This window comes from Myxocyprinus asiaticus, chromosome 28 (genome assembly GCF_019703515.2).
Source record: "Myxocyprinus asiaticus isolate MX2 ecotype Aquarium Trade chromosome 28, UBuf_Myxa_2, whole genome shotgun sequence".
NCBI lineage: Eukaryota > Metazoa > Chordata > Actinopteri > Cypriniformes > Catostomidae > Myxocyprinus > Myxocyprinus asiaticus.
In genome coordinates, this window is record NC_059371.1 from 39,374,998 (window position 1) to 39,400,986 (window position 25,989).

The following is a 25,989-nucleotide window of genomic DNA, read 5'->3' on the forward strand; positions in this document are numbered from 1 at the left end:
TGCCACAGGTCCATGTTGCTGTCTCGGGCTGGTTTGCGACGCTCAAACAAACAGAGCGATGTTTTGATAGTGAAACAGAGCTATGGTGTTTTTTTAAAAACTACAAAAAAAGAAACAAAAATGGCAACAATAAATAATTATTGTTATTACATATTGTATTAAATACTAAAAATGTTATACATTTTGAACTAATACATTTTCTGTGTTCCTGTAACAAGGGAATGCACATACTGATATAATGTACTGTATAGCTTAATGCATTGTGAGTTGCTTTTAATAGTAATAGTGCCTGTCAAATGTGTAAATGTAATAAAATGGCGATATTTTAAATATATTATTATTATTATTGTTTACTGTATATAATGCTCCAAATTCAAAATTTCACGATCGCTAAATTTTATTGAAAAATATTTCTCTCATCAGCCTTTTATTTGCATATATTTGTGATGCAGAGATTTTGAGCTCTTTGGTTTATGTTTGTCTGTTTTTCCTTGAATATTTCCAGTACAACATTTGAACACTGACAGGTACATCTTGTTTCACAGACAAAACAACTGTAAAATCAATTATTGGTTTTCATAATTTCTTTGAGACACAGTGTGCTTAAGTAGGAGGGGCGACACACAGGTAAATAAAAGCTGCCGTCTCATGTGCTACTCTGCCAAAAATTCTTTGAATTGCAGCAGTCAGACGAGTGGAGAGACTGCAGGTCATCCAACACCTGACATTCACAGCGATCTCAATCACAGGAAACGCTTCAGAAGAACTTGGTAAAAATGTATTAATTTCAATGTTCTTAAATTATTTTAAATTTGACATATATACTGTATATTTATTTCTCTATTTCTTTATGATTCCTATATAAAGCAGTTTAAATACTATTGAGTAAGAAATGTCTTATACACTGTGTGCCCAATTATTAGGCAAGTGAGTATTCTGATCTTATCATTATTTCCATGCACATTTTCCAACTGCAAACCATATAAACTTGAATGCTTATTGGATTCAATAATTTTCAGGTGGTATGTATTTGTGTAATTAGGGAGGGTGTGGCGAAAGTGACTAACTCCTTATATCAAGGTGTGCATAATTATTAGGCAGTTTCATTACCTCAGGTAAAATGGGCCAAAAAAGAGATTTAACTGACACTGAAAAATCAAAAATGTTAAAATGCCTTTCAGACGGATGCAACACTCTTGAAATAGCTAAACTATTGAGGTGTGACCACTGGACAATCAAACGTTTTGTTGCGAATAGTCAACTGGGGCGCAAAACACGCATGGAGAAGAAAAGGTGCAAATTAACTGCAAAAGACTTGAGAAGAATTAAACGTGAAGCTACCAGGAACCCATTATCCTCCAATGCTACCATATTCCAGAACTGCAACCTACCTGGAGTGTCCAGAAGTACAAGGTGTCAAGTGCTCAGAGACATGGCCAAGGTCAAGAATGCTGAAACTCGACCACCACTGAATATATTCACAAGTTGAAGCATCAAGATTGGGTAAAGAAATGCATGAAGACATATTTTAAAAGGTTTTATGGACAGATGAAATGAGAGTGACTCTTGATGGACCAGATGGATGGGCCTATGGCTGGATCACTAATGGATACAGGGCACCACTTCGAGTCAGGTGCCAACAAGGTGGAGGAGAGGTACTGGTATGGGCTGTTATCATTAAGGATGAGGTAGTTGGACCTTTTCGAGTTGAAGATGGACTGAAACTCAACTCTCAAACCTACTGCCAGTTTCTGGAAAGTACTTTCTTCAAGCAGTGGTACAGGAAGAAGTCCTCAGCATTCAAGAAGGCCATGATCTTTATGCAGGACAATGCTCCATCACATGCATCCAAGTACTCCACTGCTTAGCTAGCCAGCAAGCGCCTCAAAGATTCCCAAATAATGACTTTGCCCCCTTCCTCACCTGACTTAAGTCCTACTGAGAACTTGTGGACCCTTCTCAAACGTGAGATTTACAGCGAGGGAAGACAATACACATCTTTGAACAGCATTTGGGAGGCTGTGGTTGCTGCTTCAGTGAAAGTTGATTATGAACAGATCAAGAAACTGACAGACTCCATGGATAGAAGGCTCATGGCAGTTATTGAAAAGAAGGGTGGCTATATTGGCCAAAAATGTTATTTAATTGTCATTTTGTGTTACTTATTTGTTGCACCTACTCTAAAAATTGAGAATAAACAATTGAGTTGGGAGAAATTATTTTTGTAATTTAGTTGCATATTAACTGTGCACACTAATAGTTGCCTAATAATTGTGCACACTTATATATTCCCCTGAGAAAGACAAAACTCACTTTTTCTTTGTTAAACATTCAGGTTTGAGGTTCAATAACATTTTGGATTGACTGAGAGCATTGTGTTTGTTCAACAATAAAATGAATCCTGAGGAATACAATTTGCCTAATAATTGGCCACGCAGTGTATAAATAAACTTGCTTATCTTGGTGACACATGCCTGACAGATTAGCACTTCATGCAAATTCCAATTTAAATCTGACATTTTTGTACGAATTTATACAGATACAAGAACGGTACCATTTCTTATGGAGTTTTTTTATTCCTTGCCACAGTCGCCATTGGCTTGCTAATTTGGGGGTCTAAAAAACAAATACTATTTACTTATTAAAGCACAATCTGCAATCACATTTTTGTCAAATCGCGCAATGATGACTAAGATAATACAGCTTTATTTTTTGTTATCATAATACACTGTGCTTTGAAACGACTGGTGTGAAAAGCACTATACAAATAAAAATGACATTTTTTCCCCTTATTAATTTAGTTATGCATTCATTTTTTGAGGGGGTGGGTACTTGTGTTATGAGACTGTTTCAGTTATTGTTAACAAGCTGTATATAAAAATAATAAAACATTCAAATATTAAAAAATATTAAATGATCAGTCAGTATTAAATTTGAATATGAATAAATGTTTTAAACTTTTTCTAAAGTAATGTATTGTAAATAGTGATATATTAAGTATGAAATAATGTCATTACATTATGTAATGCTTAATAGATCACTATTTATTGTTACATTATTTTATTTGTTATATTAATAAAAATAATAAAGCTTTTAATAAAAGTTATCATAAAGTGTTACTATTACCTTTCGATATTTAGACAGTATTCAATCTCCAACTTATATAGACTAAAGCTTAACAGATCAAATAAACTTATTAGACATGAATTCAAACAGCCAAGTTAAATTTTCATGTACTTTAAATGTATATGAGACTTTAAAGAATGATTATTAACACTTTGGTCTGCATTATGAGACCACTGGATAAAAAATAGTTATATTGTTTTGTCTACTTAATTTTTTTTTAAGTAAAAGTTTTATAATAACTTTATAATACTTTAAAATGATTCTATTTTTTTTTTTAAACCAGCACACATTATCTCTATATTTATTTATTTATTGATTGATTGATAAACTAATTTCAGAACAGATTTGTTGCACTCTGTGTTTTGGTTTATTATAGATTCTGGGTAACACACCAAACTGATGAGTTATTGAAGTGACTGAGGGCTTTTCTACACCTCTGAATTATGTAATGGGATTTTTACTTAAGCTTCCAGGTGACAGGCAGATCCCCTGCAGGCCATTATTAATGTGAGAGCATTATAGACACCTTTGTGCAGAAGAACTATGATAATTGCTGTACATTCCGTGTGGGAGTTGATCAATGTTCAAGAATCAGGAAATTCTTGATAATGTTTTTATAATTAGACATTTACATCACACCACTTTACAGTAGTGCCAGACATTATATATAGCCTATGAGTTCATTTTAGAATGTCTTAGTATTTGTTTTGTGTTGTTACTTTACACCTATATGTAGTTTAAAGTCTCTTTCTTTCTGTTTATATCTCATGCTTTTCCATATATTTCAGTCGGCACAAAAATGTCTACGCCTAACCCTAAACCAACTGATGGTACCAGGGCCAGCACACCTGCGTCTGCACCTGTGCCTGCGTCTGCACCTGTGCCTGCGTCTGTGCCTGCGCCTGTATCAGCGGTAGCAGCAGGTGAGGAGAAAATATAAAATTCCTGTAGTGTCTCTCTCAACTGAAGGCGCTAGGGGTTTGATTCCCAGGGAATATTTTATTTGAATAAAAGTATCTACCAAATGCATAAATGTAAATGAGAAAGAGGGGCATGGCTAATTGTGGGTGTGGCTCCAGTTCAGCTAATTTGCATAAAATGTATGTAATCTTGTCAGGAAAGTACTAAGTAGACAGATGGGGTTATTACTGGGGTGTTGCTTCTCTAGGACGTTACTAGGGCAGCATTATTAAATGGTTGCAAGATCGTTGCTTACTGGCCCAAGTCAAAAGAGATACGAAGATATGTAGATACTGTATGCGTGGGGACTTTTTCAATGGAAGTCTATGGGATTTTTTTGTTCATTTTTTCATCCACCAGGCAGACGTTTATATTCTGAAATAAAAAAAAACTTCGAATATAAATCATGGTTTTATATTTTTAAAAGACAGATACAATTTGTAAGTATTCTAGTTATTGTCTTTTTTCACTCAAAATGAGTCTACTTTAAAATAGTACCACCACTTACATGTAGGTGGCGCACTTTCGAGATGAAATGCTACCATTAAAGCTTGTATTAATGTCCATGTTTATAATCAAAAGAGAGGTGTGCTATATATCTACCCTAACAAAACAACTGTTTTCAGTTATCAAACAAGAACATAGAGCAAAGTTTTGGGAGTGACAACTGCATGTAAAGCTCATGCTATTCCAAACTTACATTATTTTTTTCTTCAATGTCACCATTCACTTCCTGCATCTTTTTTTCCATACAATGAAAGTGAATGGTGGTTGAGACATTCAGCCTTACATCTTCTTTTGTGCTGCACAAAAGAAACCCTGTTAAATAACGGAATTTATCTGCTGTGTGCACGTGTCCTGTGTCTCTAAATGATTTCTCTCTATTTCTCGTTCTTTCCCAGACACTCTTTTGTCCGTACGATCCATCGACCTCCTGAAATCCAAGGATGGACAGAACCGGCGAGAGCATCACACAGACGGTTTCTTCAGTGATAAACTGATCATCCGCAGAGGGCAAACCTTTCAGATGTGGATCGAGCTTTCACGACCTTTCAACCCCAAATCTGACAGACTGCAACTGCAACTGAAGTTGGGTGAGAGTTTGACTGCCTTACGGATTGTGTTTTTAGCTCGATCAGCTCCTTTTCTCTTTACTAACAGTAAAATCCTGATTTTTCAGAATCAGAATCACAATGAAACTTAAATATCAAAAGCAGAATCCAAATCAGAACGAAAAGCAGAATCACATTTAGAATCACAATTTAAAAATCAGTATAGGAAGAACTTAATTCAGAATCATAATTTAAATCAGAAGAACACGCTTATCAATCAAAACCATAATGACAATAAAAATCAGTAACAGAAAAGAACATGAATCTGAATCACAACTAAAATCAGTATCAGAAACAGAAGCAGATAATTAGGAACACTTAAATAAATGAATTAATACTAAATAATAATTAGGGATGTCCCGATACTGGTACTGGTATTAGTCCGATACCGCGCTCATGTACTGGTACTTGTAAAAATGCTCCGATACCAAAAACCGATACCATCTGACGTATGACTGTCACTACGTAAACATTCAGCCCACAAATTAAAGTCACATTATGTCCTAGTGAGATTATTTAACCGCAAAAGCTGTGATTTAATGAGATAAATATATAGTTGCATGTAATTCAAATGTGAGCGCTTGTGAGTGTGTGGATACAGTGTTGTACTGACACCGACTGCTCATACCTCTTTTAAAGCTCCTCCAAGACTCGTACAGGGAAAACAACGTCATGAGCATCGCATGCTCTGTTTGCAGCAGATGACAGTAAACAGAGTGCAAATTCACATTGAAGCACGAGGCACATACAGAGTACATACTTATTTAAATTCAAAATAAAATCTACATTTATAGGGAAAATGTATGACAGAAATATATAATATTATAATATATAATAATATTCACTGTAGTACTACTACTACAACTAATACTACTAATAACTTAAGCAGTATCTAACATCTCTGATGCTCTGTTATGCAGCACTTTATTTGACAAACTATAACTCCAATGTTGTATTTTGGATTGTGCTGTGAGGCTCTGTATATAAGCACTTAATTTGATAAAAAATAATAACATTTTATGTTGAAAATTAATTCAAATATTTTCATCTGATTAAAGTTTTAATGAATTAATTTATTTAAACACCATTTTGATGATATTATTGAAATAAACTGTTGATATGGAGTTCAGAAAAAAAAATATGTTATTGGACTTGGTATCAGCGAGTAGCAAAATTGAAGTAACAGTACTCGTACTCATTCTAAAATAAAATGGTAATAATATAAATACATTTTTTTTTAAAAATGCATTGTTTGGTCATTTATGTAGTCAAGTCATTTATTTAAAAAGCCAGATTTTGAACCAAAGTGCTCCACAGAGCTGAACAGATGTTATAAATATGAAAAACATTTCAAGTTTAATAATAGAAAGAAAGAAAACAGGATTATATAGATAGATAGATAGATATAATGGAGGTACAACAAAACAATAAAAGCCTTAGACTGGACTTACATTTCATACTTCTCTTAATAACACACTGGCAACTGACTATCAACTGACAGCTGAATGTATACTGTATATTGTGAATTATTAGGTGTATATTGTATATTGTGTTGTGTTACAAGATGTGTAGACTGTGTTATATGTAAATCAGATGTTTATTGTAACTTTCATACTGCTATGTTGCTTGGAACCACACCCAAGACTTTCACACACTGTTGCACTTGTGTGTCTGGTTAAATGACAATAAAGGGATTTGATCTGATTTAAAAAGAAATGAATTTGACAAGATATGTGTAAGGGGTTCAGTGGAAAGGAGGAAGCAAGAAGCAGATTTCCTGGTTCAGGTAAGCGTTTTATTCTCCTTACTGCAGCAAATGCACTCGTTCAGGGATCTTACACTCTTCAATGACTAACTCTAAAAATATACAAACTACTTCACAAAAATAAACTCTTGAAATAATAAACTCTTGGCTTCACAATTGGCTCTCTGGTGCCCAGGCTCTCTCTCTCGTCTACCTGCTGTGTGGCTCTATTTATGCCGCTCTCCCCGTGCTCACTGAAATTAGAGACAGGTGTTAGACATAATTTAACTCAGGTGTAAGCGCCCTTACCGCTTTCTCTCTCTCCGGAGAGATGCTTGACCACGCCCCCGCTGCCACAATATCCTGTTTTATATTCTGTATTCATCTTTCACTCATAAAACATTGTCAAAGCAGCAGCTATGGAAATGAAAGAATGAGTTATTGTGTTTCTTGTCATATGTTTTCCATCCGGAGTTAAACTGCGTTTGTTTGAACAGTAAATCAGTTTTGTGACAGAGAAAGAAAGATTAATACTGAACATTTCAACAGTTACCTCAATTATCAGCTCAACTTTCTGTTTATTCAAAACAGTGAAACTGACAGAAGAATTAATTCACAGCATTCACTGCATTCCTGCTCTGATTCCTGAAGGAGATGAGTCACATAACATTTGGGTTTGGGCCAGGACGAGTTATGACATCTAATCCGTTGATAATCACACCACTCCTAAATTCTCTTTTCTTAATAGTTAAAACTGACTCACTGACAGACAATCTGGTTACAGTTAAATCGTTAAGACATTTAACAGACTGCCAGCACTTATTAGAATCACTTATTAATGTTTATTAGCTTGAGGCCTCACTGTTCCTGAGATGAATATGCTATGTGAAAGGGACAGTTCACCCAAAAATAACAAACAGTCATCATTTATTAAGCTCATGTTGTTTCAAACCCATGTCACTTTCTTTCCTCAGTGGAACACCAAAGGAGATATTTAGCAGAATGCGCAAAAAAGGACATAAAGAGTGTCATAAAAGTATTATAGTACTATATTCCAAGTATTTTTTATTTTTTTATATTTGACACAGATTACATCTTTACGAGCATAAGGGGGATACGCATCACTGTTCCATTAGTAGATGAACTGCAAGACGGCAGCTGGGAGATGAAAATCGTCGAGCAGAAAGACACCAAGATCAGATTGTCAGTGAACACCCTACCGACCGCTCCTATTGGCCGATACACGGTCTCCGTTGGGACATACTCACTGAAGCACGGTATGTCTTTACCATACGCGGCAAATGATGACTTCTACATGCTGTTCAACCCCTGGTGTGAAGGTAAGGACCGAAAGACAAAGAGAATTAAACTCTGTTTTCATTATTTTCTTCACTGAAGTGACACTGTATCTTTAAATGTCTCTCTCTCCCTCCCTCAGATGACTCTGTGTATATGGATAATGAGGCTGAGAGGAGAGAATATGTTCTGAATAACATGGGCAGAATTTACTATGGAACCGAGCAACAAATTGGAACCAGAACATGGAACTTTGCACAAGTGAGAAATTCTTTCAGAGAACACAACAGTTTTAGCAGCCTTGGTTTAGGAAGTATTTTCCCCATTTCATTAAATTCTAATCCATGTGCCAAACCCATCCAGCTCCAAATCAGAGCATTACAAACTTCGAAATTAAGATTGAGCAAAGTTTGCAAAATAAATCTCAATTGCTTTAATTATATTATATAACTTGTTTTATTTGTTTCAGTTTGAAGAGAATATTCTGGAAGCATGTCTGTTTTTGTTGGAGAGGGGTCGGGTTGCTGTGACAGCATGGAGAGACCCTGTGAACGTGACCAGAGTGATATCTGCTCTGGTGAGACATATTCAGATGCCATAAATCAAGAAATCATGGATTTGACAATGATTTGGGAAATACATTTGGCAGAATAATATTATTCAAATTTACTGTGTGAATTATTGGAATACAAATTTGGAATCACAGTTAAAGGAGTCTGTAACATGGTAAAATGGAAAGAAGGAGACGAGAACCGGACAAAGAATCAAAGAAATATTTAATTAAACAAAAACACACAAACATAAACACATACAGGGCAGCTGCCTGTAGTTCTCTCTCGACCTGCTGCCTCCGACCACCTTTATCCCTCTCGTCGGCTTGATTAGCCTGATTAGGGGCTGGGCGTGCGTTATCACGGCCCGGCCCCGCCCTCCTCCTTGCCACACTCCTCCCTCCTTTGCTTCAGGCCGGGGAGCCTCCGGCATGACGTACTCCCCCCCTCCCCCTTTCCGGCCGGCAGGCCTTACCCGCCTTCTCGGACCTGGGAGGGAGACAAGGGGAGGGAAAAAGCACCAAAAAAAAAGAGAGGGAAAGGCCAACGCAGAGCGACAGTGAGAGAGAGAGAGAGGAGAGAGAGGAAATCTTGCTCGTCGGTTCCCAGACACGCCATCGCTTGGTCCTCGATCACTCCTCCACCCTCTGGTGGACAACAGCCGCTCCTCCCCGGGCAGACCGGAGCCAGTCCTCCGACCCCTGGCGGACAGAACGCCCCTCCGCATTTCGGCGGCTGGTAGGGAACACCTCCGCCCCTGGCAGCGGCCCTACCGCTCCAGGCGGCCAGCAGTGAGCCCCTCCTCCCCTTGCAGATGGCGGCCGTTCCTCCGCGTCCAGGCGGCCGGTAGCAACTCCTCCGTCCCCCGGTGGATGGCCGCAGCTGCTCCTTTGGGGTGGATGGTAGTGGCGAGGACTCTACCACGGCACATCCATCCTCCTTCCTGGGCTTCGGCACCGATGTAACAGGGTAAAATGTAAAGGAGGAGGCGAGAACCGGATGAAGCATCAAAGTAATATTTAATTAAACAAAAACACATAAACATAAACACATACAGGGCAGCTCCCTGTAGCTCTCTCTCTCTCTCTCGATGTGCCGCCTCCAGCCTCCTTTACCCCTCTCGTTGGCTTGATTAGCCTGATTAGGGGCCGGGCGTGCTTCATCACGGCCCGGCCCCGCCCTCCTCCTCGCAACAGAGTCATGAAATGGTAATTTTTTAAAAATAATTTTATTATCTTCCCTGAATGTCAGTAAAGTTTTTTCCACCAAAACTGTCATAGTTTAGAAATAAATGATTATTTTCCACCCTGTATCTGGCCATCTGACTGAAACACTTGGTTTTGGCCTCAGCGGCTCCTTTAAACTTCAATGTATATGCCCACTGCTCTAATTTGCTAACATTGTGCAGCCCCTTAAATTCAGCCATATTTAAAACTCAATCTGAAGAGAATAAACAAGCTCTCCACAACATTATAAAACTCAATTTCAGCGTTTACACATAACGCACATCCAACACATTGCATAGGAGTATATTAAACTGTTCACTCAAGCACATCAGCACCATAACTATCAAACAGTCATGACATTTGAAATATTCATGAATGAAACTGTTATTCACAGGTTTGCAGTGTTTTTAACTGCCCCATTCTTCAATAAAAGTTCCTTTGCAAAGCTTGAATCATATTATGTTCACAAGCAGTTCACACTGACATTAGCCGCACATACACAGTCCATAGCAAAGTGAAATATGACGCTCACACATAGTGCACTGAGGTGCAGATTGCCAGAAACACATCCAAACGGTCAAAGACTATTAAAAATAGCGCAGATGGGTGCAAGAACAGCAAGACGCAGAGCAGCTGAATGAAACTGAATGACATCTCCGTTTCTGAATTGTAATTTGACACCGCGTCTTTTAAAAGCGGCATGACTATGGTCAAAGACGTCTGTGTAATGCATGTTACATGCACAAAAAACTTCAAAATAGTCCAGATGGGTACACTTTTTGTGTTCAGGAATAGTCCGTCACACTAGGCCTGTGTCTCTCCCTCTCTGTTTACGATACGAACTGAACGCCAGTGGGCGGGTGCGATGACACATGATGTGGGGCGTTGTGATGTCACGAACACACAGCTTTCCAAATGAGGCGTTTCAGCTGGGTGGAAACTATAAATGCGGAGGAAGTTTTGAGTTCTGAAATGTACAGTATGTTTTTATGGTACAGTTACTTCTTATATGTCTAAATATCAAGGAAAATTTTCCATTTGATGCCCCCTTTAAAATCTGTGTGGTATTGAAATTATGAATATGAACCAATCTAATGGTTTTGCAAATATTTCTCTGAGATGGAACCTGTTGATGTCAGTACCAGTTTTTTTTTGTTTTTTTTTTTGCAAAAAAAAAAAGTATCAAATATTTAATAATAAATAAATAAATTATACAAAATTTTAAAATATAAAATGTTAATTATTTAAGACAGGAAATAGTCATTGACAAAGTTTACCATTAAAAGCCATATTTGGCAGTAGTTATTTTACATGGGGTTATTTTTTGCTTTTACAAACACTATCAGCAATTTTATTTAACTAAGTTAACTGTTTGTATGATTTGTTAGTTAAAAAAAAAAAAAAGTTCCAAAATGTTGCAATGTTGTATTTTGGTTATAAAATGCACACTTTAAAAACATCACTATTTTTAGATTACATTTTTAAAAACCTAAACAAAACATGCAGACCCACAAACGGTGCAGTTTGGCCTGGTTTTGTTTTCGTAGTGAAAATGCTTTAATTATTTTTTGAGGCTACTAAATGAAAACTAAACAGGCAGGTATTTCACACCATTTCAAAAATAACTTTTCTCAAAGAACCAATCATTTGAGGTCAAAAACATTAACTTAATGTTGTGTTTTAGCTTAAAATGCATTGGCTTTTAAAATGTTGTGCGGTGACAACCTAATTGCAACCATAATGCAATGCCGTAAACATGTTTTGTGCTTGCTGGGCAATATTTTCACCTCTTTTCTGTGACAGGTTAACTCCAATGATGATCGTGGTGTGCTGCAAGGTAACTGGTCAGACAGCTATGAGGGCGGGACTTCCCCCACAGCCTGGAGTGGGAGTGGTGACATTCTGAGACAGTACTTCAAAAGTTCAGGAACGCCTGTCAAATTCGCCCAGTGCTGGGTCTATGCTGGAGTCACTAACTCGGGTAAGTTAGTGTCTAAATATGACAACCTCCAACCTGTTTGTCTGACTTAGGCCAGAAGTATACTCTGTGCAAGTACGCAAATGCTTAGTCAATGTATTGCAAGTGTGTGGTCCCATTGAACATAAAGTGCGTTCTTGCTTAACTGTGGTGGTAATAAACCTCTGTACTCAAGGGGGGCGATAGAGTTACCTTCCAATGTCTGTGCCATTAAACCGGATGTCTTATTATTCAGGTATATTTCTTTCCCTGTCTGTCTCTCTCTTTTAGTGTTAAGATGTCTTGGGATTCCTACCCGTTGTGTGACCAACTTCAACTCGGCTCATGACACGGACCTTTCTTTGACCACAGACATTTATATTGACCAGAATCTTGAACTCATTAAAGAACTTACCAATGATTCTGTCTGGTAAGATTCAAATTGCCCTACCCTGTCACCACAACAACCACAAGTTTATTTTTCATTGTAATAAATTATGTTTAAATCAGCTTTGTTTTGAAACGCTCTCCATCTGTAGGAACTTCCATGTGTGGAACGAGTCTTGGATGTCCCGTCCAGATCTCCCAGCAGGTAATGGTGGATGGCAGGTGGTGGATGCAACCCCCCAGGAGCCCAGCCAGGGATCCTACCGCTGCGGTCCGAGCTCTGTCACCGCTGTCCGCAACGGACAAGTCAACCTGAAGTATGACACTCCATTCGTCTTTGCTGAAGTAAGAGCTTTCATATTTACGTGCAATTTGTACCTTCATTTGTCTTACTCTTTTACAAACACAGAATGAATTATGCCCGATGATAGCATGGTTTCTTTGCATGCACTCTCTGCACTGCTTTAGTGCCTGATTTACTAAAGGAATTATGCAATTTCCCATGCAGGTTGGTTCTGATTGCTACAACACCTCTTGTCCAATCATTTTCAAGGAACAGAACTAACTGTTGTATAATGTGTGATATTGAAATACACAATTGGAATGACAATTAAAAACTGTATGATATTGGAAATATGGAGATGAACCAATCACATTTTTTTGTTCATACTTTTCCAAGATGGAACATGAATAAGTCAGTGCCATTTTATATATATATATATATATATATATAAAATATGTAATAATAATTATAAATAAAAAAATACAAAACTATTTAAGTCAGAAAATGGTCACTGATAAAGTTTGCCATCAAAAGCCATGTTTAGATAAAAAATATTTTACATCAGGTTATTTTTGCATTTACATGCACTAGTCAGGGAGAAGATAAAAAATGTTCCACAAAAGTTGCACAGTTTAGTAAATTCACCCCTAAATGTTTAACATGTTTATTTCAGGTGAACAGTGATAAAATCTACTGGCAGCGGAAAGCAGATGGAAGTTTCACTCAAGTCAAGGTGGAGAAGAATTCCATTGGCCAGCGCATCAGTACTAAAGCAGTGGGCTCCGACCAACGTATCGAGATCACGCACCTCTACAAATACCCCGAGGGTAGCAAAACGTCTATTTGCATTAACTCTGTTCCAACACAGTAGCTCTGTTCTAAAACTGAGTGATATGCCTACCTAAACAGCATTTTAAAGCATCACTGGTGCGTTGCCTAACACAAAAGCTGCTCTAATAGTTTATCAGGTATCAGAGCCTGGGCTGGCCAAATTGATGCCCTATGCAGAGTTCAGCGATCATCAGACGGGGGTGGGGGGCTGAGGGTGCGAGGCGATAATCTGACATGCTGCAAGGCGATCGTCTGTGTTCCGTGACTGCTATTGTGTACTTGAATAACGTGCGAGGAACAGCAGCCGATAGTGTTTCTGGTACCCCCCCAAGGGAGCTGGTGCCCTACGCAGACTACGCAATATGCGTATAGGAAGTGGCGGTACTGGCAGGTATGCTTTTTTCTAAGAAAGGGGGATTTCCCTGGACCCAGTTCATAAACCCCTGGTTTAAGACACCCCATTTTGCCCAAATTCTAAAGCAGCATCACATACGTATATCCTTTATGGAGAAGGTATAATGATAAGCTCAGAGAAAAAAAATCATCCAAGATAGACGACAAGTAGAGCAAAATAAAATAAAAAATTACTCAATATTTGTGCGTGCTCTGTATATTTATGATAATTATAGTGTCATGTTGTTAGCTAACATCAAACACTGTTGGAATAAATTGCAAGTCAAGTCTCCTTTGCGCTTCACATCAGGAGCACTCTTTGTGTTGCCATATATGTTGCTTATGTACATTTACATTTATGCATTTGGCAGACACTTTTATCCAAAGTGACTTACAGTGCACTTATTACGGGGACACTCCCCCCTGGAGTTAAGTGTCTTGCTCAAGGACACAATGGTGGTGGTGGTAGCTGTGGGGATCAAACCAGCAACCTTCTGATTAACAGTTATGTGCTTTAGCCCACTACGCCAGCCCCCTTATGTGGAGTCAAATCAGTCACTTATCAGGTTCCATTTCAATTATGATAATGCTCTAGGTTCCCTTCAGACCAGACATGTTTTGGCTTGTCAATGCTGTTTTTTTACATAAATGTGCTTAATGGACATCTTGAATGAAAGCAACAATTCACACTTCTCTTGACCTTCCTAACACTTCTGTCAGGTTCAGAGGAGGAGCGTATGGCTGTGGAAACTGCCAGTCATTACGGCTCCAAGCCAACGGTGTATCCCTCCCCCACCGCCAATGATGTGACCATTGAAATCATAATGGAGGGGGCTGGACCTCTTATTGGTGGAGATGCCAAACTGTCCATCATTCTGAGGAACAAAAGTTCCGTGCAGCGTACTGCAACGCTCCTCTCTGAGGTGGCGGTCATGTACTACACTGGAGTTCTGAATGCTACCGTGAAGAAAGAACAAAGTCCTGTTGTCCTCAAACCACAAGAGGGTGAGGAGCAGCAGCACAGTTTGTCTATTAAAACAAAAGGCTTCCAAAAGCATGTATATACTGTAGAACAAGTCAAAATGATCTAAAGTATATAAAAATGAAATCTAGATAAGGAAATGATCAGTAGATGGACAGACAGTTAGTCTCTTAAATGAAAATTTAGGCCAATTTCCAACCCCAATTTCATTTCTAGAATTTTTAGCATTGTCAATAATGCATTATTCCTTGTCTCATTCAGTCAAGACCATTCCTTGGACGCTACATTATCGGGACTACATGGACCAGCTGGTGGACCAGGGCGCTTTGATGCTCACAGTCACTGGACGGGTCAATCAGACCAGACAGATTCTGGCCACCCAGTTCAACTTCAGATTGCGCACACCAGATCTTACCCTCACTGTAAGCTAACGCTACTTCTACTTCTAGACTTTATAAGGAATTTTGGGGGAAATTATTTAAAGACCTCAAATTTTACAGTCATTCTCATGTCAGTCTAGTGTAAGATGTAGAAAAATGGTGTGAAGTCATTTAATGACTTTGCATTTCGGTTGCAGTTAGGATACGTCTCATTGTAAACAAACATTTTTAAAACATTCTTGAAATTGCAATGTGTATTTTACACATGACGTGCAATTTTTGGAATAATAATAATACAAATAAATCAGACCAAACTGGGACTGTAGTGATAAAATATAGAGCCTAGAGAGTGTTTAGATTTGGTATAACAATGATGCCTTTACACTAATAAGAGAAAGAGAAAAAGGCATTTGACATTTAAACACATGAAGGATAAGATAAATAAATATATACTAGGAATGTGCATGGATAGTCGTTATTTGGTTAATTTTTCAATGCACCTGTATTCGATAACCTAAATCACTATTCAGTTATTGTACATGTGCAATAGAGGTTTTCAACCCAACCCAAGCCTGACGGGACCCAACATTTTGGGCCGGATTTCAGGATCGTTTTTCAAGAATTAGTAGGGGGATCACCTGGTTTTTGCTCTGTTGCAGGACAGCAGACGTGATTTTGTTGGACAATGTGGGACACATGGATGAGAGAGAGAACTTACTATTATTTGACTATGTAAATGTTGATTTTATATTAGACGGAACATCTATTTGCCGTGAAGTTGGATGATAATGTGCTTTAAATCAAAATTTTTTGCAAAAATGTATTTCGTTAAGTAGTGACTAAGTTATCCTCCTTTATTAGACTATACAAAGATTAAGTGCATTCTTACCGGATTCAGTGCATCTTAATCTTGTATTTTTTTTTCTTTTTTTTTTCTTTTTTTTTGTCGGATCTGGCAGCTTCAAGCAGGAACTTCTCCTTCAGTATGTTTCTGTAGAACTCCTGGCAGGTGCAGCTGTAGTTACCTTCAGCAGAAGTTCACTTTTGTTGAGGTCCACACTGGCTTGGTTCCATCCATGCAGCCCTCATTAGCGAAAACTCTCTCTCCACGAATGCTTTGGTGACAGGAATGCTCAAAGCGAAAGCTACCAGCACTGAAAGTCTCTTTTTCTTTTTGGGAGCTCAGGATTGATCCATTTTCTTTCGGTTAGCCTAATTTCCCACACTCTAGCTAGAAAATGACAGCTGCGCAAATCGATTTTAAATGGCAATCACAGTTTCTGATTTTTGTTTTTATTTATTTATTTTGTTTAAATGTGGGATTGTAATTTTGGGGAAGATGATAGAAAATGCACTTTTTATGTGGTTTTATTTTACAACACTGCTTATGACTTGTGGGACAAAGCTTCCAGTTTCGGGACTGGTCTCACTAAGTATGAGGCGAGTTGGGGGATGTTCACATGCATTTTTGTGTACATGTGCACTGTTTTTCAATTGTTTTTCTATGTAAACATGCGCTGGACAGATGTCTTTGACCTAGGTGCTGCATCATGCTGTTTTTTGTTTTTTTAGTGTCTTGCGCAGGACCACCACGTGTTTTAGGCACAGTGTCAAGTTAAAAAGAAATTAACATTCTTTATTCCTGAGTCCCAATGAATAACTGCATGATCAATCATGAACCCTTGCAGTCAGGACCCCTTCCATCAAATATATACTCTGACGCATTAATTATAAATACCTAATGCATTAATTTTGACAACTCTACTATTATTCACTTATAGACAATTGAATCAGTCTGTTGGTGTTGGCGGTATGGTTCTGTTCTGGGAACCATACCTGCAACCACCCCCCCCCCCCCCCTCACAAAACAAAAACCTTATGACAAACTTATCCAAACCAACAGATGCTGCTGCCTGCTGACTTAACAGCCGGAATGTTGAGAGATCGAAGGAATGCAATTCCAAATGTATATTTACAAATGCTGAAGATAACCTGCTGGGGGATGAAAGCAAAGCTTAAATGATCTTAAAAGCAACAAGCATTTCGCCATTTCCTGGATAGGATTTTACAGCAACAAGCATGTCATCAATATCTGGCCAGACAGAAGCTTATGGCATCAAGCATGTCACCATTACCCAAACAGATAAAAAAAGCAGCATGTCCTATTAAGTGCAGTTTGCATCCATGCAATGGAAAGGCAGCTTAGACAATGAATAAATGGAGGACTTAAATAGAACCATTCTGATAAGCATCTGAATTGTGTTGGCTGATGTCATGATCAGCTGAGCATCATGATTTATGGCAAGCTGAATTGACTTTTAATTATGTGCAGGATATGAATTACACTATCAGTAAAAAGTTTTGAAACACTTGACTGAAATGTTTCTCATGATCTTAAAAATCTTTTGATCTGAAGGTGTATGCTTAAATGTTTAAAATTAGTTTTGTAGACAAAAATATAATTGTGCCACCATATTAATTTATTTCATTATAAAAATAAAAATAAACGTTTTTGAAATGGATGACTTGGACCAAATAATAAAGAAAAGCAGCCAATAAGTGCCCAACATATAGATGGGAACTCCTTCAATACTGTTTAAAAATCATCCCAGGGTGATACCTCAAGAAGTTGGTTGAGAAAATGTCAAGAGTACATGTCTGCAAATTCTAGGCAAAGGGGGACTAGATGCTAAAATATAACACAGTTTTGATTTATTTTGGATTTTGTTTAGTCACAACATAATTCCCATAGTTCCATTTATGTTATTCCATAGTTTTGATGACTTTACTATTATTCTAAAATGTGAAGGAAAAAAAAAAAAAAAAAATATATATATATATATATATATATATATATATATATACATATTTGACTGGTAGTGTATATATATCAGCAATTACATTTTTACTAGTAAAAATGTTAATTCTTGATATCAGTAATGGAATTACTACTATTGAAAAGGCTGATTCCTGATATCAGTACTTAGGTTTGCACTAGTCAAAACATTAATTCTTTTCAAAAAAGACAATAACACTACTTAATGTGAAATATGGAATTTCAACTATTAAAAAGCACAATTACTGATATCTGTAACTCCATTTTCACAAATAGAATTTAGAAATTATCTATCATTTACGCTTGTTCAAAATGCAATTACTGTAACACTTACTATTACACTGATTTTGTAAATGTGTTTTTACTCTTTCAGTCTCTAGGGGATGCTGTGGTGGGTAAAGAGTTGACTGTCAAGATCACATTCCAGAATCCACTGCCACAAGTGTTGAAGAATGTTTTGTTTCGTATAGAGGGATTGGGAATGCAGAGCGTCAGAAAGATTGTGTATGGGTAAGACTCATTATTTTACTTTAAGTTTAGATTAGTGATTTTATCATGCACTTTAGATTTGATAAAAAGTGTCTGCTCAAAAATCTAAATGTAAATTATTTGATGGAAGTGTACTGTACTTAAAAGTGTGAAAAACTTTCAGTTTTCAAAATTCAAGTGTATTTTCTCTCTCTCAGTGATGTGGAAAAGCTTGCAACAGTTACATTGATGGAGAAGTTTGTTCCAACGTTTCCCGGCATCCAGAAACTCCTTGCATCCATGGACTGTCGTCAACTCACTCAGGTGCATGGAGTCACAGATATTGTAGTTAAACCAAAGTAAAAAAAAATAAAAATAAAAAAAAAAAAAAAATTTATTTAAAACATTGTAAGGCTCTCTGAAAAAAAAAGTATTTGGAGGATGAAGTAGATGAGGAATAATGTACAGATTAACAAAGCATTTTTTGTCATTAGAATAATTCTATGGATGTTTTCATGAATAAAACTTTTACATGTTTACTTCATATCATGTCTGTCTGTTCTGAATTTCTATTGTTTATTTACATTTTAATTGGTAAGCAGTATAGTTTACAGGCAATATCAGTGATCCAGTTACAAAATGTAATGTCTTTATTCAGATGCAGCAATTATTCCAATATAACCTTAGCTACAGTATTTTACATTGTTGACAGCTTATAGAAGTGAGACGAAATTAAGAGACCACTGCAAAATTATCAGTTTCTCTGGATTTACTATTTATAGGTAAGGGTTTGGGTAAAATGAACATTTTGGTTTTGTTCTATAAAGTACTGACAACATTTCTTCCAAATTCCAAATAAAAATATTGTCATTTAGAGCATTTATTTGCAGAAAATGATAACTGGTCAAAATAACAAAAAAGATGCCATGTTTTCAGACCTTGAATAATGCAAAGAAAACAAGTTCATATTCATTTTTATACAACACAATACTAATGTGTATTGGGAAGAGTATTGGGAACTTGGGAAGAGTTCAGAAATCAACATTTGGTGGAATAAACCTGATTTTCAATCACACATTTTGACTAATTCAAGCAGCTCTGCTTTGTCTGATGGCTTGTGACCATCCAACTTCCTCTTGATCACATTCCAGAGGTTTTCAATGGGGTTCAGGTCTGGAGATTGGGCTGGCCATGACAGGGTCTTGATCCGGTGGTCCTCCATCCACACCTTGATTGACCTGGCTGTGTGGCATGGAGCATTGTCCTGCTGGAAAAACCAATCCTCAGAGTTGGGGAATATCGTCAGAGCAGAAGGAAGCAAGTTTTCTCCCAGGACAACCTTGTGTGTGGCTTGATTCATGCATCCTTCACAAAGATGAATCTGCCCGGCCTTGCTGAAGCACCCCCAGATCATCACTGATCCTCCACCAAATTTCACAGTGGGTGCGAGACACTGTGGCTTGAAGGCCTCTCCAGGTCTACGCATGAATCAAGCCACATACAAGGAAGATCCTGGAAGAACACTAGAATGCTTTTTTACATTGTATTTCTTTATGAGGCTGCCTTTTAGCTTGTTTCCTTATTTTTTTAGTTTTTTTCAGAAGGGGATGTTCTTAAATTGTCATCCCTGTTACAATGATTTTGTACAGAAAACAACTGATAAATTAAAAGTGGACATTTGTAATATCAGCACTAAATTATCTTTCTGCTAAACATGACACTGTAGTGCCATGATCTTGAGCATAAACCTTATGGTGTTTAAATCAACTGTAAAACTGGCAACACTGTTACTGTTTAAAGGCATAGCTATAGGCCTATCCCAACATATTTTAGAAAAATACATTTAGCTTGAGATGGAACAGTGCAACTTATTAACACTTAAAGACATTCTTTTTCTGATAGCATGTTTACACCTTCCAGAATTTTGTTTTAAATTGTTTTAAAACAAACCTTTTTGAAATGGAAAAGGCACTGATTTCACAGAATGACCAATAATGAAAAGGCGAAGTTGCTGATGACGTTTAGCCTACTCATCAACAACAAAAAATAAATCGTTTCATATGAGTCAACTTATGATTAGACGTAATTAGTGGCAATAACAGTGTTTCCTAAATAATTACATAATTTTCACAAAATAATAAAAAAATCTGTAGCCTCTTCACATTCGTCTTTTCTCTCGGTTGAAAGTGTGGCAGTCAGGCATTTCAACCATTTTTTTCATCACTAGCAAGGTATTTCTCAAACGATCTCAAAGAAGGGGGGTTAACCAGTAGAGAACGTACGTCAGGTGCATGCTGCCAATGTGACAAATAATCAATGAATTATCAAAGGTATTCTGCTAAATATGCTTAAAGGGATAGTTCACCCAAAAATGAAAATTCTCTCATGATTTACTCACCCTCATGCCATCCCAGATATGTATGACTTCAGAAGAATATTTCAGCTCTGTAGGTCCTCACAATGCAAGTGAATGGGTGCCAAAATTTTGAAAATCCTAAATCCACATAAAGGGAGCATAAAAGTAATCCATATGACTCCAGTGGTTAAATCCATGTGTTCAGACACGATATGATAGGTGTGGGTGAGAAACAGATCAATATTTAAGTCATTTTTTGTCATACATTCTCATGAAAATTGTATTTTTAAATGCTGGTAACCGGTTATAACCGGTTAATTTTGTTCTGAAATTTTTTTCATGAAACTAAAGGCCAAAGGGTTTATCATAGTAAATTTACACCACTTCATGTTGCCCGAAAAAATGAAAAATGTGCTTTGAACCTGAAGGAAACTGCTGCATCACACATTTATTTGCCTAATTGTCCGTTGTGGATGTCACATTCTCAGAATGAAGACCTGTAGAACAACATTATTAGAGATCAAAAAGTACATTTCTCAGTTGTTTCCAAGTCTTCACTGAATTATTGTTAGATATGACACATTAATACAGATTTGATGCTGCCGGGATTTGACTCAGAAGCAGATCTGTAATTAAAATTATACTTAACTGTTAATTAACTGCTTGTTGTGATTTCTATGCCGATAAATCTACCACACAGGAAAAAAACAATATTGCTTATTTTCGTTTATTTTGGTGAGGCAAGTGGCTTATTTTGGGCTTGTTTTTCCAGACCATGTTGCTTGTTTCTCTTGTGAGATCTGGCAACACTGCAATTGGTATTTCAATTGGTATTGCAATTCTTTTGGAAAGGAGGCTGCGGAACTTCTGAACCGGAACGAAAAAAAATTTGTTTTTGCTCAGAACAAACCAAAATGAAAAATATTTAGTTTTTCGTCCCTGGGTTAAACAAAGGACAATCCAGTTTATTTTGTGTACCCCCTGGTTGGGAATCAATCTTTGGGTTTATCTGAATTTCCAACTATTTACTTGATAGAGTTGGACCTGAAGATGATTTTTGCTCACTGTGACTACTTGGGCAATTTACTTTTACATATGTCTATGTAGATTACTTGCTGCTCTGAAACTTTTCTTAGATGAAGAGCAGTGGTATGGTTTTTCTCCAGTATGGATTCTCTCGTGTGTTTTCAAGTTGTATGACTGAGTGAAACTCTTTCCACTTTGTGAACATTTGTAAGGTTTTTCTCCAGTATGGATTCTCTCGTGTTTTTTCAGGTGTTCTGATTGAGTGAAACTCTTTCCACAGTGTGAACACTTGTAAGGTTTTTCTCCAGTATGAATTCTTTGGTGCTGTTTCAAGTTGCCGGCTGCAGTAAAGATCTTCCCACATTCAAAGCACGTATGAGCTCCAGCACCGATATGTAGTTTCTAGTGATCTTTAAAATAGTACAGGTGTTTAAACTCTTTCCACAAAAAGAACAATTGTAATGCTTCTCATCTGTGTGAGTTTTCAGGTGTCGTTTTAGGCCTGAATCCAAAACAAATATTTTACCACACTGATCACATTCAAATGGCCTTTCACCGGAGTGCAAGAGAAGATGTTTCTTTGAGATGGTGTGCACATGCAAAAATTTTCCCACACTGATTGCATGTGTAAGGCCTCTCTCCTGTGTGAATTCTCATGTTTACATTATGGTGTGCTTTAGTAGTGAAACTTTTTCCACACTGATGGCATGAGAAAGGCTTCTCTCCAGTGTGAACTCTCACGTGCATACTAAGCCAACTTTTACATTTGAAACTCTTTCCACACTGAGAGCAGGTGAAAGTATTTTTGGCTGCTCTTCTTTGATTCTTTTCTGGTGAGAAATTCTTGTTAGTCTTTGAGCCACTCAAAGATTCTTCAACAGTTATTAAATCATGATATTTCTGATACTGAATTTTATTCTGGACTTCATTCATTTCTTGACTTTCCTTTTTCACTTCCATCAGCTCTTCAATGAACACAGTAATTGACAAAAATCAAGTCAGGAGGAATAAACGTAAAAAGAATTCACATTTGAACCCTTGTTTAATGGCTGACAAACTTTCAGGTTTTGTTGTTGTTGTTGTTGTTATTTTGCAGTGCAAAAGGTATATATTTATGCTGTCAATTCTAACTTATATTTGCATTTCATGATTATAGTCATTGAATGTGAACCACAACCAGAGAAAGAAAGTCATATATGTTTGGAGAAACATGAGGGTGAGAACATGCACCTTTTCAAAAGACAATTGAGCACTAAAACAAAAATAAAAATAGACAGGGAACTTTTTGACATTTGAATGATGAAACGTTGCTACTGTAACTCCAGTTCCCTGAAAGGAGGGAACGAGACACTGCGTCAGTTGCTGATGCTACGGGGAGTTCCTTCGAGGAGTAATGATCTCTGAAACCCTTAACAATCACACCAATCTATTGGCAGATGGCGCTTGAAACTCCGCCCCAATTTGGACATCATCACGGGCAGAAAAGTGGGAACACAACACCATATCATCAGGATTTCCTGAAGGAAGGAGAGTGCATCTCTCGGTCCCTTTGCAGCAAGAAATCAGTAGTAGTCAAGGAATTGAGGTTACAGTTGTAACCTGAGCGTTCCCTTTCAAGTCAGTCACTTCAACACTTTTTCAGTTGCTGATGCTATGGGGGCCCTATACCATCACGTCATGCTAATAATTGCACTCACATATTGTTCTACTAGTCAAAAGGGTAGACAAGCTCAAACACAGCCTCCTTTTTCATACTGAAGAATAGTAAGGAGGGAGAACCAAAAAGTCCTCTTGAAGGGGGCAGAGTTAAACAACTACACTAGCCTCGAGGTAGTGAAACATTGTCAAGTCAGTCCTAATTGTATAGAGCAAACACGCACATATGTGCAAATGTGCATCCAAACCGTGGTGGGAAAAGCATAGAACAGTTACAGACTGAAAATGCATAACAAATGCCACAGCCAACCAGGTAGTTAGACATAAGGGTTATATCAAATCAAATCACTTTATTGTCACTCAACCATATACACAAGTGCAACAGTGGGTGAAAGTTTGGGTGCAGTTCTGAGCAACATAGCAGTCATGACAGTGATGAGACATATACCAATTAACAATAAACATCAGATTTACACAACACAATATACAAATAATAATATACAATGTACAGTATAAAATACACACAATGTAGAATACACATACACACAATATAGAATACACAGTATACAATAAAAAAAATTGTATATATAAAATATACAGTAGGTTGTATTGTGCTGTATTTACATTCAGGCTGTTGGTTGATAGTCAGTTGCCAGTGTGTTGTTAAGAGAGAATATAATTTATGACAGTCCAGTGTGAGATAATAAGATTAGTAAAGTGCAGTGCTGATGTATATTGATTGTTGGAGATCAAGAATTCAAAAATCTGATTGCTTGGGGGAAGAAGCTGTCATGAAGTCAGCTGGTGCGGGTCCTGATGCTGCGATACCGCCTGCCTGATGGTAGCAGTGAGAGCAGCCCATGGCTTGGGTGGCTGGAGTCTCTGATGATCCTCCAAGCCTTTTTCACACACAGTTATTTTACACAGTGCCTGACGGACACAAGGAAATTAACCATCCATCACAGCCAAGACCTTGGAAGAGAGTGAAGAAACATCCAGGTTATAGAACCTGGCAAAGGTGTTAGAGGAAGCCCTGCCAGCCACCAGACAAATGTCCTGCAAGGACACACCATTCACCCAAGCACAGGACAAAGCCATGCCCCTGGTGAAATGGACCCATACCCACTATTGGCCACTGTACACCTTGCGAATTGTAAGTGAGCACAATGGTGTCAACAACCCAGTGAGAAAGTCTCTGCTTGGATATGACCAAACATTTTGAGCTTCCTCCAAAGCAAACAAAGGGCTCTTTTATCAGTCTGAACTGACTCGTTCATTTAGCATACACACGCAGGGCCCTAACAGGGCAGGGCGTCTGCAGTTTTTGAGTGGTTAAATTCGTAAGCACATAACTATGCCTAGTCTTAAGCACGGCTTTCCTGTAGCCAGGTCCGAAGTCTAGACAAGAGTCATGGACCGACAGGGCCTGAAGGCCTCCCACATGCTTTACTGAAGCCAAAACAAGTACCAGCACAGTGTGGTGATGGGGGCATGAGAGCGAGGCTGGGGGAGATAGAACGGTAAGGATTGACATCTGTGGGAAATCACCTCAAACAGCTATTAGAGGTGATTTCCCACTGGTGTCAATCCTTACCTTTCTGTCTCTCCTGGGCTCACAGTGAATCCTGACATTCTGTAGAGGTCCTATCAGTTACACACACTGAAGATTGACAGGAAACCTTTTCCAGCTCCTGACAACACACAATCACATCTGTACCATTCATCATCACAGAGTCACAGTCATATCACATCATTTGAAGGCTTACAATCTCAACTTTAACTCATTCAAAATAGATTTTAAGATATCAGTCAAAGCATGTTCATCAAAATCTTACAAGACTTTTCTTCATAAAAAAAAACAAAAACAAAAAAACAATCAGACACAGTGATTCAGTTAAAGGATGAAATGAATGTTTAACCTGTAAACTGCCATCTCTCTCCATCAGCTTTGCCTTCAGTGACGTCATCTCTTTCTTTAGCTGAGAGATTTCTGTGATGAAATCATCAATATCCAGCATGGACAGATCAGTTCCTACTGATTTACAGCAGATCACATCCACCTGCTCTCTCATGATGAACATCTGAACTCAAAAAGATTATTAAATAATTATACACCTGAACAGCTCTGTTAATTAAAATATCTTTGTTTCTGACATGGTGTAAATATAAATGTGTTTGGTTTCATTTTCGTGACAGCAGGAATATTATTGAATATTAGCCTCTAACAGGGTTATTCAACATACAATGACCTTTATTAAACTCATTTAAAATCATCCTCTGGATTTAACAAGCTCATAATCAGAAATTATAGAAGACATTCTCAGATTTCTGCTTGAATGTTTAAATTGTCCATCACAAAACCAACACATACAGTGATAATGAGCTCAGTTTATGATAATTAAATTGCCAAAGAGAGAAA

The 25,989-nt window shown here is 37.6% G+C and overlaps 1 protein-coding gene across 2 annotated transcripts; it reads left to right on the forward strand.

Moving 5' to 3' along the window:
• Positions 1 to 664: 664 nt before the first annotated feature.
• LOC127418763 (protein-glutamine gamma-glutamyltransferase K-like) lies at positions 665 to 19,076 on the forward strand. 2 transcript variants are annotated; one of them, XM_051659561.1, is made up of 15 exons: positions 673 to 770; positions 3,503 to 3,633; positions 3,915 to 4,049; positions 4,989 to 5,180; positions 8,031 to 8,282; positions 8,381 to 8,499; positions 8,708 to 8,815; positions 11,819 to 11,996; positions 12,264 to 12,402; positions 12,512 to 12,704; positions 13,316 to 13,469; positions 14,587 to 14,871; positions 15,110 to 15,270; positions 18,438 to 18,574; positions 18,751 to 19,076. In XM_051659561.1, the coding sequence occupies exons 3-15, from the start codon at positions 3,926 to 3,928 to the stop codon at positions 18,893 to 18,895; spliced, it is 2,187 nt and encodes a 728-aa protein (XP_051515521.1). In that variant the 5' UTR covers positions 673 to 770; positions 3,503 to 3,633; positions 3,915 to 3,925; the 3' UTR covers positions 18,896 to 19,076. The 2 variants fall into 2 exon arrangements, with proteins under 2 accessions (XP_051515522.1, XP_051515521.1); XM_051659562.1 differs by lacking the exon at positions 3,503 to 3,633 and having other exon boundaries at positions 665 to 770.
• The last annotated feature ends 6,913 nt before the right edge of the window (positions 19,077 to 25,989 follow it).

Coding starts and splice junctions, on each gene's coding strand:
- LOC127418763 (XM_051659562.1), top strand. CDS start 3,926: ATGTCTACGCCTAACCCTAAACCAACTGATGGTACCAGGGCCAGCACA. Junction 8,816..11,818: donor CCAGAGTGATATCTGCTCTG/GTGAGACATATT, acceptor TTTCTGTGACAG/GTTAACTCCAATGATGATCG. Junction 11,997..12,263: donor TGCTGGAGTCACTAACTCGG/GTAAGTTAGTGT, acceptor TCTCTCTTTTAG/TGTTAAGATGTCTTGGGATT.